This window comes from Ammodytes marinus (genome assembly GCF_949987685.1).
Source record: "Ammodytes marinus genome assembly, chromosome: 14".
In the NCBI taxonomy this organism is placed as follows: domain Eukaryota; kingdom Metazoa; phylum Chordata; class Actinopteri; order Uranoscopiformes; family Ammodytidae; genus Ammodytes; species Ammodytes marinus.
The window spans coordinates 17,002,212-17,018,005 of NC_137218.1; the positions used below are offsets into that span (position 1 = coordinate 17,002,212).

The following is a 15,794-nucleotide window of genomic DNA, read 5'->3' on the forward strand; positions in this document are numbered from 1 at the left end:
CCTCACTCTTGAACACAGCGTGTGACATTAAAACCGTAGCGCCACCTACGTCCGCGGAGGTGAACTACAGACATAATGCTGGAAAATACTACAGTACTGTCTGCCTTTTCACAAACATGCTCGCACTATTTTAATCGGAACTTCGTTACATATAGGCCTATATAGTTTTAAATTGATTGTATGTATAACAAAACTAATAATGATTAAAAAAAAACATCCTCTCTTCCTTTCCTCTCTAATCAATGCAGTCAAATCTGTTGAAACTGTTTTGGGTGTTGATTCAACTTCAAGGTAAATTGTAAGGCATAGAGAGTTTTTTTTTCGATTTTTTTATCCATCCCATATCAATGAACATAGAGTTTTATAAACACCATCATTATACACTTCATTAAAGTAAGATTGTTTTGCAGGGCTTGACTGCATTAGTTGAAGTTGAAAGAAGAAAATGCTACAACGAAACAATGATGGCTGTTAATGTGACTGGTTTATTTTTCACATCTCAGTATCTACCTTCTTCCTCTTTTGCCCTCTCACTTGGTTATAAATATAATCAACTTTTCCCCCAAATGAATAGCTTCATAGACACATAAAACAACAACACAGAATTCCCAGTTTTACCTTTTATTGTTTCAGGTAACATTGTTATGACCATGCTAACCATGCACAATGTCTGCAGTAATTACATAACTTAAACAGTTAAGCTGACTGTTTTGAAATATGGGTAAGAGCGGATTTAAATACTTTTTAAAGTGGCTGTATATAATATTTATTCTCATTTGCTTTTCTTAAAATCACTCGAAATTTGCAAAACATAGCCTACAGCAAATCCAAACTCTCAACTTCTGTATATAATACTATGTGTATAAATGTCTTTAAAAAGCATCTGTTCCAGGCGATGTATTGTCTGAATAACACAAATCAAAATGTACTTTGCAAGTAACATTATAATAATGTGATCAAGCTGTTGGCATAACTGTTTGCATCATGGCAAAGGAGATGTGGTTCAAACCCAGGTTCAAGTATTACAGGTCACACGCAACAATCCATGTGACCAAACAGAGAAGGTAGAATAACACAGTCAGCACACTGGGAAATGGTTAGCAGTTAGCACACAAATCCAGTAACTGATCAGTCCCTCATAAGGAATCTCTACTTAAATAAAATGGAAACATGACAGAGAATAGGAAAACAGTGCAGTTGTTAGTCACTGAATGATATTTAAGGAGCCCATTGGATAATGTTCACACAGTACGGCATGATTGAAGGAGAAAGACTTTAACCGCATCTTTATAGCAGCAGGGCATGATTACAAGTTGATTGTTAAGCAAACATTCCTGTCACAGTGCACTTAAGTCTCTCACATCAATAGTCAGATACCTATTAACTGGATGAAATGTATGTTACTGGTTTTCTAAGAGATTAATGTGCAACCCTTAACATAGCAAGGCACAATACAGACAAACTCCTTAAACAACATGAAGTTGCTCAGTTGTCGGTATTTTTATCGCTGGCAATCCATTTCATTACTGGAATCATTGCGAAACGGGAGCCTCGCCAGTGAAATAAACTTTTATGAATGGAACTATATTTGCAATGGAAGTCCAAGTTAGCGATTCAATCTAGACTGCAGCAAACCATCATTTCATTTGATGGCATGATTTAAAAGAAAAATGTTCAATAACATTCAAGTCGACAGCTTTGAAATCAGCTTCCTCTCTCACGTGCAGTTAGAAAGGGAAACATCTCATTGCCATGAAATTAAAAATGGTAACAATCCCACGATAAGACCTCACTCGGTTAGAGAGAGAGGACTGCAGTGGTCCTGAGACGGTTGTAGCTTGCCAGATATAAATCCCTTACATTTCAGCCACATCAGGCATTAAAACATGCTAGAATAATATTAACTAGAGGCATTACAAAATCTGCTATCATGAAAATAAAATAGCCATGCCTTTCCCATCAAGAAACTGAATTAGATTTAAAGGTTGGAAAGGCAGAGGTACAAATCATCAATGCTCTGAGCAGATATTACTGCAGTACTGGGACTTAACTTGGACCCCATGCAGGGAAAATTACAAATTAATTTACAGTGTGTTACACTTCTTTAATATTCAAAACCCTGATATTTGTCCAGACACACCTACTCTCACTGACTCTCTTTCACATGGGTTAATGTTGCGCGCACACACTCGTCCTCACAACAACAACTGCAGATATAAGAAATATAAATCTTTAACGCATAATTGAAATGGTCACTTGCTATGTGTTTACGATAAATATGGGTCGTATTGCAAGTTACAGTTAATGGCTCTAGTCCCATAAATGTAGTGACAGGGGCACACATTCAAAACCTGCCACCCCGTCAGTGTGTGTGTGTGTGTGTGTGTGTGTGTGTGTGTGTGTGTGTGTGTGTGTGTGTGTGTGTGTGTGTATGTGTGTGTGTGTGTGTGTGTGTGTGTGGGTGTGTGTGTGTGTGTGTGTGTGTGTGTGTGTGTGTGTGTGTGTCAGAGAGAGGGAAGGCAAGCAAGAGAGGAGCAAAAAGAGAGAGATAATGGACTACTTGATGCTAAGTTTATTTGAGGATGGAGGCGACACCCCAATGAGCTTTGAGTCTGACATGGGACTGACAACACCCTCAATGAGGTTCTTGTTGCAGTCCCCTATGTGGCCTTCAGATGACAGTTTAGGGTAGGTTACACTGCCCGTCAGGTCCATCAGATCTTCGAGAGCACGGGTGTTGCTCACGACGCTATGCGGGATTTCAATGACTGGTGAGAACTCTGGGATTGAGATGAGCTCCTCCTTTGAAACCGGGCTGAAATAAGACAATAACAATAAGCATATTAAAGGTCACATATTACTTTAATGTTGAAAACCAATGAACAAGTGCATTTTGCATAATAGGTGACCCTTTATGGTGTTCAACATCATTGATGTGCCGGGGTGTAATTTGGTGGTATTATACAGTAAAACCAAAGTTACAAAGGGTTCCCCGATGACTCACCTGACCTCCATGGACTGCACCTCATCACAAGCCCCTGAACGCTTCACATCTAGTGGCTTCAGCTTGATGAGTGGCGGTGCTAGGTGTCTCACCGGCAGGTGCGACACAAAGGGTCTTATGGACTCCACCTGGGACCCTCCTTTGGCTCTCCCCTCAGCTGCTGACTCACGCAGGGCCTGTTGTTTGCTTACCTCAGCACTAACACTGCTCCTCATCAAGGCACTTCCCTCACCCTTCTCGGCTCCATTCATCATACCACACTCCCTTTGGATGACTTTGGCATCTGCTGCCGGCTTAGTCGGCTCTTTGTTTATTTGCTCTGTGGCTTTTGCAGTCGCTCTGTGCTGCGTGTTCACATTTACCTCCTCCTCTCTACCCTGCTGCTTGAGATCACAGGCTTTGCCCTCTCTGGCAAATTGTCTGCCATGCTGCTCATCGCTGGTTTGCTGGGTGTCAGGTCTCTTGTCGGGAACACTGTGTGTCGGTGTCACTAGCTGAGTGTGGTTTTTAACCGGCGAACTTTTCTGATTCTGATTGTCCATCTGTGCCACTGCTGCTGCTACAACTGCTACTTTCTTCACCAAGGCACATCCCTTTGTTTTGACCTGGACTGGGTTCTGCTCTTTAACCTGAAACTCCACTTTTTTGATTGCTCGCTCATTCACATGATCATTTGTTTGAACAGTGTTTACTTCACCTGTGGAGAATAAGAAATCCAACAAAAAAAACACCACAGTAGGTTTCATTTTTATTTGGACTGTCCAGCTTAAATCAGCATTATATTACTTGGGGAAGTTAATACTTAATATTGTCAATTGTAAGTTCCACCCAAATGTGTGGAGAATTAACACTGGGCAGTACAAAGGAAGTGGTAGCTCACACTGTGCAGAGCAGAGCCTGTATAAATCTTCCAAGGACATTTTCAAGTGAGGCTAATTTTACAGTCAGCTCCCATGGCGCTGTTAAATGGTGCCCTATCAGCACCAACAGAATGGGCCTTGGCTGCTGTGCCACATTCCAGAAACCATTTTATGATCCAAACCAAATTGTCTTTAAATGCACAGCGCAAAGCACAAGCAAAAAAATAAATAATAATAAAATACATGTTGTTGGTCAATGGTCAACTTAAGCTGGTGTAAACAAGGATTGTGACTGTTCATTCTTCCAAACAGCTAAAGCCAAAGCATCATAATTATTGCATAACTGGAGGATGACGGGAATGCTTGGAAATGGTTTCCGTCTGTCCCCAACAGAGATGTCAACCAAGCCAACTCATAAAAGTGCTGCTGCGCATGCTCAAAATAAGCAAATCAAGGAATCACATCATAACCCACACATGCCCTTATTTGCAATTGTACAGCTGCAAGGCATACAGCGAGGGGTAGAGTGAGCAGGGACGGCAGGCAAACTTAAGTATTGTCAGGGCGACTGGATCACACACTAACCTGGTGGCGAGACGAGCCCCGTCTCCCCCTGCTCTTCCTTCTGATTCAATGCAGAACAGAGACGATGGAGTCAAGGTTTGAGATAATCAGGACACAAAACCAAAGTATCACCAACAATAGAATTTAATAAAGATCATAACAGCGGGAAGTCGGAGAATTAATAAATAAAAGTTCAAAAAAAGGAAAGTCTTGTTCATCACACAATCAGCGGGTGCTTAAAGGCAGCAGGACTACTGTACGAGAACGGAGGATGTCTCTCACAGTACCTTCAAGTCTTCACCCTTCCTAGTTCTCTTCATGATCTCCTCAATTCTCTGCAACAAACACAACAAACATTGAATCACCATGTGAACTTTTCCAGAGGTTTAAAATGATTTCAAGTGAAAAGTGCGATCAGCAAGACGGAGTTTTCTGTTGAAAATAACCTTTTTTCTTAGTTGCCTCTCATCCTCCTCTTGTTGTGCCTGCAGTTCTTTGTCTTGCCGCTGGCGCTCGGCGTTCTCCTGAGCCTGGACTTTTGCTATGTCTTTCTGTAAAGAGGGAAACTATTTTTATATATGTACGGATGTACTGTATGTGTGTATGTATTCTTATGTGTATAGTGTATGTACCCATACAATATAAAGGCATCTGTTCAGGTATCTGTACTGTATATGTCTTTGAACAAATACCATACTAGACTATTTAACTTGATTACATTTATTTCTCTTTATTATTTTTACTCTTTATTATATTACTAAAATATATAAACTTTGTAGGAATGCTGTTAATATGAACAATAACATTGTAAGATGATTACTACATTTTGCTCCTACGAAAAAGTATAAAAAAAAATCAAACTTTTTGTAACCAGAAACTGTAACATTCAACATACATGATCTAGCTAAATATGTAGTTAACAAGAAATCACTGAACATCTAAATCAAATAAATACAGCATAAGGGCAACAAAAACAACTGAAATATAACGGTCTCTTACCTCTTTGTCCATCTCCCTCTCCTGCTCCTCCTTCTTTTGTTTGTCTTCTTGTTTCAGCTTGTGAGGATCTTCTTCATATTCCCCCTTTGCCGTGACTTGTTGAGCCTTGGCCTCCTGCTGCCGCTGCTGCTCCTGTTGTGCCAGTTGCTTCCTCAGCTGCTCTTCCCTCAGTCTGATTAAAAGGTGCACATACACTTATAAACACATCCCACACAGACTAAAGACTGTGCTTTTTAATCCACAATGTATCCAATGAACTCACCTTTCTTCTTGCTCTTGTTCCCGTTTTTTCTCTTCCAGTTCTTTCTGAGCGCGGGCCTGACGCCTACGCTCCGCCAGAAGCCTGGTGGCCTCCTCTGCGTTTGTCGTACCAGCTGCCACCTTCCCTGCAGCCGTGCACGGCGCAGCGTCTATTCCAACACACACACACAAAAAACGGTGTAAGATCTTCCAAGTGTACTAAAACTCAATTGAGCATAATGTACAAATACCAATTACTTAAATTAAGTCTTTATTTTGTCAATTAACACAGACATGCAAGGAGAGTCACACACATGGCAATCAAAATGACATTTCGCTCATCCCTCGTACATCTCTAACACAAACTCATTTGTACAGAAGGGGATCATTGCTCAGGGTCTGCCGCAGTGGCCAGCTGGGGCAGTTTTGGGGTGTAATGTCCCGCCCAAGGACACATGGTAGAGATGGTGGGCACCGTAGATGTTATACCAGCCACCACTAGTTTTATAAATAAAACCCTCCTTGCTGGGGATCGAACCAGCGACTTCTTGCTTACTACTCGGCCCCCTTTCCTCTAGGCCATCCAACCCCCTAATTGTTGTATATATCTGATTAAAATAACTTGAACTTGAATTCTGTCCACCTTTTTTCTTGCCTTCATCCTCTGCGTTGCTCTGCGTCTTCTTCTCTGAGGAATCCACTTTTGGAGACACGTGGTCTCTCCTGTCAGGGGAGTGATTTCTTTCAGGCGCGTCGCCTTTGAGATGCTTATCAAAGGTTTCCCCTTTAGACCATCTGGATTTAGTGCTGTCAACGTTACCCGCATTCTTCTCAGCTTGTGAAGATGGATTTGTGCCGTTGATGTCCGCCTTCTTTCTCTCAGTGCTCTCAGCTTTGGGCGGTCCACTGTGTCTCTCCACCTTCTTGTCCTCTGATTTCCTGTCATCCGTCAACAGGTTTGGACGATGCCTTGTAGGAGAGTAGTGGTACGCATGTGCATTGCAAGGAGACTGGGCGCGCATCTTGGACGCCAGCCTGCACACACATGGGGATGTGTCAGTGTTACAGTACACGAAAGACGAACAGTGCTGTGCAAACAAGGTTATTGTCCAAGCTGACAAGCCTGTTTGCAAACCTTTCAATTTAACACAGAACAAATAGTTTTACCTGGAGGTAGTAGGGGAAGCCAAGTGCCTGGTCACACTAGCAGGGGATTCGGATCTCCTCAAAGGGGACCCACAACCTGGGGATGCGGTTCTTCTTTCTCTGCGCAGCCGCTCTTTCTGTAAGCGGTTTCAAAGGGATTTAAAGCTGTAGTGTGTAACTTTTTTATAGAAATTAACGTCTGGTACATTCAGGGCTTATCAGTTCCAATATAAACTTTTTTCTGTATTTCTCGGTATCGCCCAACAGTGGTGCAGGAGCTTAGAAAAATCCCAAGAAGCGCCCAAGAAATGTTTCAGTTGTTGATTCTACTGCTAAGGAAAAAACCTGGACGTACAGCAGAAGGTATAAAATCTGTGCGTGATCACCGATGGCTAATGTCATGTACAGTAAATGCGGCGGCCCGACAATGTACTCAGAATCCCTCATGGGGGCGACAAAAGTTATGCTCTATAGCTTTAAGACATAAGGTCTTGCAGCTTGCGTCCACCAATGTTTGATTCTTAGAGATGTAGTAGTACAGCATATGAGTAGGTGTGAGGGTCTGACCTTGGGGGTATTGGGAGTGGACTGAGAGCCTCCCTGAAGTCCAGGCCGGTTGTGATCTGCAGGGTTCAGGGAGCCGCGGAAAGGTGACCTGTGGGGGCTGCAGGGTGCTGCATGATGACAAACACCATGCTTATAAAATCAGATGGAGGCAAATAACAAGTGACACAGGGATATTAATACAGCAGCCAGGGGGGGAGGAGGGCTTGACTGGACAGTGTGTGCTGCACCCGACTGATGCTGGCAGACTGTCAATTTTGCTGCCAGAGATGACACAGCAAAACAAATTACCACAAGGATCTGTCTGTTGCACTCTAAACCCTAATCTTAAATTGCATGTATAAATGTACAAATCCATATTTTGGTGAGTGATGGGTTTTTTCTTACCTGGTTCAAATTTTGGTTATCAGCTTTTGGTTTCAATAGAAAACCTGTAAACTTACAGCTCCCATCTAGAATTTTTTTTTGTTCACTGACCAATTTCTATTTGCTTTTTTGCAACCATACAGTATGTAAAAGTGCAGCATGAGCTTTGTCTGAACTACCAGTCAGCTCTTCTGTCCGTATGGACACTATCCATCCTCCTAACTGAGAACAAGTCTCTGTCTTTCAACTACCCGCATGGCTGATTCGGCCCGCGGTCAGACATAATGCTAATGCCACTGTTAGTTAATCCTGAGTCTGTATGCTATACTGTGCAGTGGGATGCAAGCACACACTTGCCAGCATGGTGGCTGAAAAACAATAATCACAAAACCCCAATTCCCGACATTGCACTGACAGCAAAAAATTATCACACACAGATCTTGTGCAAACTCACAATCACGAAAAGAAAAAGGCCCTAAACACTGAACGCATTTTATGACACTAGAAACAGTCTTCTTGCCATCTCTTGTAACATAACATCCATCTGTCACCATGCCTGTAAAGAATAATCTCTAGAGAGTGCAGCCCCCCCCCCCCCCCCACACACACACACACACACCCCCAGTGGGATGCTGGTGTCAGTGTCTATTTCAGTGCACACATCTCTATTCTAGGCCATATGCGATTAATCTCCAAAACCGTCCTGCTCCAGGGGAGTCAGCACCACTTTGGTGATTTCATTTTAAAATCCTAACCCAAAAATAAACGGTGAAACAAGAAGTCCGGACACATCTACAAGCTGTGGAAATAAATCCCCTAGTGTTCGAGATTGTTGAGATGTTCAAGTCAATCTGATCGAGTGTCCTTTAGCCTGTTTGTAATTACTAGGAGTTTAATAATCCGGGGGGACTCATCTGGAGATTGACTTCTAGGGGCGAGGAAAAAAAAGGAGACTTATTCATAGTGAGAAAAGTGTTAAGTAAAACAAACAGGTTACATAAGAATGCTGGGCTGATGGCGAAGAAGTAAAGGACAAAAGAAAAAGTGTTTTAGTGGACAAGATTCTGTCAGTGAAATAGCTGATACTGGTGCAGTTTCTTCCTGCCCTTTTATTTCCTGCCAATGGTTTGCTTGCAGTCATACTGCAGAGTTTGGAAAGGCTGAAAGTCCCCACAGGATATAAGGAACATAAAAAGGATTCAGATTGAGTCTCTCTTTAATTAGTTTAGATCCTAAGAAGACCATTTTTTATATAAAATCTTCAGTATTGATAACACCTGCCTGCATTGCAGCTCCTTGACGATAAATCAAAAAATACAAAATATATATTAAAATAACACTAAATAAGAGCCCAAACTAGCAAACATAACAAAAACCTTTAGTGCAAAAAGATTACTTTGCAGAAAATTAAAGCTATAGTGCGCAACTTTTTAATATACAGTCATAAAGTCAGTTAAATTCAGGCCATCGCAAAAAACGAGTTGACACAAAGTTGATTAAGCCTGTCAGCTCCACAAAATGATTTCTGTATTGCTCAGTATGGCAACGTTAACAAACTGGCGTCGCCCCCCCGACTCTGGCGCATGAGCTCAAGAATCGGCCATGAAATGTTTCAGTTGTTGAAAGAATCCTGGATTTACAGCAGAAGGAATCACCAAAGGCTTACCTCATCTACAGTGTTGCTGTACTTACTCAGAATTCCTGATGGGGGCAACAGAAGTTACGCACTATAGCTTTAAACGCAACATTAAAAGATAACAATAAAAAGTTAAGCAACGGAGCAGCTTAGCAGACATGCACTACAGAGGAACAACACATTTGCCTTTGGTTTAAATTGAAGTTACAGCCCGTCCCAAAAGGCAAACGAACACAAACATGTGTAACTGTTGGATGAACAGGTGGGGAGATACATTTGGGTTGGCGAGAGTGGGGATGGGGGGCTTAACTTTACCAGATTCGCTGACAGCAGGAAGGGGGGAGGCAATGCCATGGGAAAAGGCGGAGGCAGCGGAGAAAGGGAGTGGGGCATTCTCACTGTCACCTGTAGCATCGGGCGGAGCAGAGCAGACAGAGCGTTACGAACAGTTTGTCTGAGCAATTCCTCATCCAGCTGCAGAGACGTGGATGGGAGTTAACACAGCGGCAGGGATGTCATGATGTAACCTATATAAAGTCATCTTTTTTTTTCATTCTGATTTTAATTTTGAATTTCCTGGCAGTGGTGACTCCACAAGGGCGGTACCAACATAAAGTCAATGTGGAAGACTTGTTATGTCTGTGTTATTTTCACATCTCCATAAATGGTCCACAGAAGTTTCAACTATTTACTTTGGTGCTACATAGACACTAGTGCAGATGTGTAACTCCATCCTGTCTCTGTGGGAAAAACCAGGAAAAACATTTCTGCCCATGCGTACTTCAGCAGCCAGGCTGTTGGGAATTATCAGGCCAAGGCAAAGGCTCTCTTTAACACACTCACGCGCACGCATACAAACCCTAAAGCATAAACGCACCACAAGCAAACAAGTGTCCTGATGTCTCACGGAAAGACACAGAAAGACAGCAAAATGTAATTCTTCTTTTATAAAGGCCGCACCCAGTTCCTGGTCATTCACATTTGCTCATTCTGCCGTCCATGCCTCTCATATCAAAAACAAGCTTCATTTTAAACTGTAGGCTCTGTGCTTACCTGCTCCTGCGGGGCAGCCTCTGCTCCAGCGTTTGGTTCTCTGCTCCAGCTGAAGGCTGCGCTCCATGGAGCGTTTCATCAGGGCCTCCAGCCGCTCCTGAACACAACACAGTAGAGTCCGCCTTCATTTGAACACTGTCTCCTCTATTGGCTTAATTGCTTCTCTGTTATTTTCATAAGCTGCCATGGATAAGTCACATACAAGTTTGAACACATCTTGTACATACAGCCACAAATCAGACAAAAGTACATTATTTGCTTTTAGGGCTGCACGATTAATCATAAAAAAGTTGTTATATCAAAGACAATTGGCTACACAATGTAAAACAAAACAAGCTATTAATGTATCATTCACACAAACAACTCAATAGAAGTTTTAACTTGCCAGTATTCCTCCTTGAAGTAAAATGTTGATCGTGTAGATGTGTGTTAAATCAAAGTAGCTTTTGTACATTGATTGGTTGTCCAAATGGACTGGGTGCTAGGTTTTATTTATTTATTTCATTTTATTCTAAAGTTGTGACTTTACATTCTAGTTTTTTTATGTTTAGCAACATTTAAGTGTTGCAAAATAAGAGAGGAAAAGTTGTAGTTCTTTCTATATTAGAATATAATTTTAAGTTGAAGACCAGCATTTACATGTTATGTTATGTTAAGGGTGTCTAGGTGTCATTAAATGTTCTTGTTGAAAAATACAAGGACTGTATGAGAGAATTGTGATAAAAAAAAATTGTGATCCACATTTTAGCAAGAATAATGCAGCCCTGGGGCGCCTTTAGCTCAGTTGGTAAGGCGCCCCCCTCCCGGGCCGGGCCCAGCAGCAGACCCGGGTTCGATTCCCACCCGCGGTCGTTCTCTGCATGTCACTCCCCTCTCTGCCCCACTTCACCTCTGTCTCTCTGCACTGTCAATAAAGCATAAAAATGCCAAAAAAAATATATTTAAAAAAAGAATAATGCAGCCCTGTATACTTCAGACATATCTCGATTGTGATTTTTTTGTTTTCAAACCAACTGACCCTCTCCTCCTCAAGTTGCTGCCTTCTCTTCTCCTCCACGGCGGCTCTGCGTTGGTCCTCTTTGTTCCTGTGCTCCTCCAGCCTCTTCCAGCGCTCCTCCACCGTGCGTTCATACTGCAGCCGCGCTCTGTGCTCCTTCTCCCTGATCAGCTGCTCCCTCGCAACTGCAAAGAAACAAGGCAAGTTTAGGCTACTACAGGGTCCATTGGAAAGGAAGATTGAGCAAATGGTCCAATGTTATTGCCGGTGGCTCGTTGCTGTTTTAGCTGGTCTTATAAAGAGTTCATGATATACTGTACACCACCAAAGAAATTAAATATTTACTTCTTTGGACCATTTAAAAATAAATCTTATTCAATCTCTGTCTTTCAAAGGATATCTTTCCCTTGTAAGAAAACACACACAAAATTCCATCATCGTAAAGTCTATGTGTTTGCACTGAGTGAGTGAGTGAGTGAGTGAGTGAATGTGATTTTGTCTGTCAATCTGTCAAGCCCAAGACTCATCATTTAAATAGGAATCCTGAGTCATCCGGAGGAGACCGCAGGAGCTTGGTTATTAACTGTGAGTGGGAGACCTACTTTCATGTTACATTCACCCAAGTGACTTCGCTCATCACGTCAAAAAACCCAGTGAACGCAGACTAAACCATCCACTGGCTATAGGACAGCCATAACCAATTAAAGTGTAAAGGGAAGACTGTCACGACAAAACCCCGAAATAACCCCAGGAACAGGAACTCACAGGCACAAAGTTCAGTTCAGTTCAAAATCAGCCTCTTTATTTGCAAAGTAAAATAACTTCACCTACCCAGGCTTTTGTCCCTCTCCTCACGCCTCTCTTTGGCTAATCGCATCCTGTCGTCTGTCTTCATATAACCCTCCACAACTGAAAGATGAGTTAAGAAAAAAGAGGCAAGGGGTTAAATTACCACAGAGAGGGAAAAATGTGTTCAACAGAGGAAAGCCTTGACTTACATTGTTTACCTGCATGGTTGTTATTGATGTGTGACGGGGAAGCGTGTCCATTTATGTGTGGCTTCTTCTCTGTGTTGGTTGGGGCTGGGATCACAGAGACATAAGGATAGAGAGAGAGAGAGAGAGAGAGAGAGAGAGAGAGAGAGAGAGAGAGAGAATGAGAGAGACAGAGAGAGAGAGAGAGAGAGCACACAGTTTGTCTAAAGAATAATGACATTAGTGCCACAGCACTGACCTGCAGAGCTGCTTTGTTACCAGCAGAGGGTGTGTGTAGGTGTGTGTGTGTGTGGGGGGGGGGGGGTCCCAAGTAGAACCCATGCCAAGGGCAAACTGCAGCAATATGCAGGAGAGGGGAGGAAACCGTCCTTGATGTGATTTTCCCTCCACACATGCGTAATAGCCTCTCATGGGTATTGCTGCTGAGCTTGCCTGGCTGCAGCTCCTGCATTGCACTGATAAAAGGCATGAATCACATGTCCCTCATACTGTATGTCTAGGCCTTCAGAGTCCTATGACGCATTCAATAATGTTAAACCATGCAGTAATTGTGCGATTATCCACATCATTGTGCATTACGTAAGTGATTTTCAGATGAAACCACTTGGATAGGAAAGGTGTGCATAGGCCTGTACGTGAGAGAAGCCAGAAAAAGAGATCACTCACTCGTTCTTCCGTTCCGGGCCGGAGAGCCAAGACTGTTGGTCGGAGACCTCTTGTCAGGAAGTAGAGTGATGGATGGTGGTGCCATCTTCTCACCTGACGCACAAATGAAATAGAAGAATGATACAGAGTATTGACTTATAAGCATTAAGCTCATATTCTCACATCAGCATCATAAATCCTTAATGGCTGTTAACAGTGTGAATGGAGAACTTCTGCTTATGTGTGTGTGTGTGTGTGTGTGTGTGTGTGTGTGTGTGTGTGTGTGTGTGTGTGTGTGTGTGTGTGTGTGTGTGTGTGTGTGTGTGTGTGTGGGTGTGTGTGTGTGTGTGTAAAAAAATAATAAATACGTTTATTTCCACAAATTCATTCAATAATTTTCCACAAAACCACCTTCACAGTCGGCTGCCCCTATTGATCCAAGTGATTTACTCTCTTTTCAGACTTAGCTTTTTATTGTGCGATGAAGCCTGGCCGACAACAGTTTTGGCTGATGTCAATGTCAGGAGAGGTGATGTAAGCTCAACTGACATATCTAGACACATTGACTGCACACTTTCATAATGCTTAACTTGTTACATTTATTCATTTCCGTGATAACATGTTAGAGGTTGTTATGATGCCATAGAAATATAATGTCGAACATACACAGTACATAACAATAAGTTGCTGACATAAAGATTAAAGCCTTTGTCAGAACTGTTTAGTTAGCCCACGAAAGTTGCAAATGAACACGTCACCCTGAATCTATAACAAAGCATCTTCAGTGAAGCAGTGAACTGTAGTGTGACAGAGCATTTTCTGAAAGAGTAGACTAGAACTCGTACAACTGATCCAAACTTGTTTCCTCAACAAGCCTATGGGGAGCTTTCCCTTGACAATGGCCAATGACCCAGTCCTCAACCCACAAAGTCATCACAAGGTGGTGAGATGCTCACAAAATGACACAATGTAACCCATCACACTTGTATCCGATTGAGTGGCGTCGTCATCAACCCCCCCCCCCCCCCCCCCCCCCCAACACACACACACACACACACTTAAAAAACCTTTAGGCTATACTTAGAGAATTGTTTTTTTTTCTCTCTCTCCAAGAAGTCAAATTACCCCTCTGTCTTTTTGACCGTCCACCTTGTAGACCTGCATCCGTTCCGAGAAGAAGAAAATAGCACAACGAGCCTTCGCGCAAAATCAAAAACAGTGTAGCCGGATCGTCAATCAATGCGAATTGAGCAGAGCAAATGTCAATTACGTCATTCATGAGTCGGCTTTAAATCGCGGCGCAAACAAAAACAACAGAGCAAGACAGCATAATAGAACCAACCCTCACAACGTTACATTATTTCCTAACCTGTTATTGGACTGGATGATGTGACTGTTTTCGCCATGGCATCCGCTGCCTCAGGCTGAATAAACCCAAACGTAGGCTACGGACGTACGGTCACCCAGAAAGCTCCGCAGTGATGCCAATGCAGCACAGGTATCCGCTTCCCTTCCACAGCGACAGCAGTAAACGCAGGGTAAAAACAAAGAAACAGGCACCATTCAACCAGAACCAGCGAAGGTCATCATGAATGAAGGATGCAGGCTGGATGATAGGCAGGAGAGGAGAGTATTACGTGTGGATGGAGGGCAGGGAGAGAGAGAGAGAGAGAGAGAGAGAGAGAGAGAGAGAGAGAGAGAGAGAGAGAGAGAGAGAGAGAGAGAGAGAGAGAGATGCTGAGGCTGGAGCGGAGGCGATGATGCACACAATCGAGTTTACTATCGACCACACCGTGCGTCGAAGCAGTGTAAGCCCGCCCAGATACACAGACAGGGCATCATTACCGGTGGCAGATGTAGGACATTTCCTGTGTTAACGCAGCTTGAATGGTGGTCTGGATCACAGTCTATGGTTTTGGATGATACAGCCCAGACAAAGGACAACAAATACAATTGATTTTTATGAAATAAAGGATTCTATCTATCTATCTATCTATCTATCTATCTATCTATCTATCTATCTATCTATCTATCTATCTATCTATCTATCTATCTATCTATCTATCTATCTATCTATCTATCTATCTATCTATCTATCTATCTATCTATCTATCTATCTATCTATCTATCTATCTATCTATCTATCTATCTATCTATCTATCTATCTATCTATCTATCTATCTATCTATCTATCTATCTATCTATCTATCTATCTATCTATCTATCTATCTATATAGCCTATATATCTTGTAAAGAGTCAATTTTTCCAAACTAATTGAAGGCTTAGGATGGCACACATATGCACTGTCATGCACCAGTGTCATCACAGCTATCAACATTTGTAGCCCTTTCCATTCCATATAGGGTAATGTATATTTATCTTGTTGGAATAGTGTCCCACGGGGAAACATTTGCTGTGGCCCCCATTATCATTCTATTCTTCCATTTATCTGTGCACTTAGTGAATGTAACATTGGTTTCAAGCGCCCATCAACTGAAGTGCATAGTCCTACTGCTGACTATACATGGCATGGCAGCTTTATTTTGTCCTGCTGCAAAAAACATCTTGCACTTTTGTATTGAAATACTATACCCCTACAGTTACCCCAGGTTTTATGAGCCGGATAATACTTTGGGTTATGCAGCAGTATGTTTGCTTACAGTTATGCTCAGTCGCTTTGGTGCTTTTTCACCTGCACAGTTAGTGCATTTCTCAAAACAATTA

At 42.4% G+C, this 15,794-nt stretch overlaps 1 protein-coding gene across 1 annotated transcript; it reads right to left on the reverse strand.

The window, feature by feature from the left end:
• Nucleotides 1–2,556: 2,556 nt before the first annotated feature.
• map7d2a (MAP7 domain containing 2a) lies at nucleotides 2,557–14,475 on the reverse strand (the record flags this gene model as incomplete). The annotated part of the gene is made up of 17 exons (XM_080041447.1): nucleotides 2,557–2,815; nucleotides 3,005–3,701; nucleotides 4,450–4,489; nucleotides 4,716–4,763; nucleotides 4,875–4,979; nucleotides 5,428–5,599; nucleotides 5,690–5,837; nucleotides 6,311–6,702; nucleotides 6,835–6,950; nucleotides 7,381–7,487; nucleotides 9,695–9,784; nucleotides 10,433–10,529; nucleotides 11,451–11,614; nucleotides 12,261–12,338; nucleotides 12,428–12,511; nucleotides 13,091–13,183; nucleotides 14,439–14,475. The coding sequence occupies 17 exons, from the start codon at nucleotides 14,473–14,475 to the stop codon at nucleotides 2,557–2,559; spliced, it is 2,727 nt and encodes a 908-aa protein (XP_079897573.1).
• Nucleotides 14,476–15,794: the final 1,319 nt, after the last annotated feature.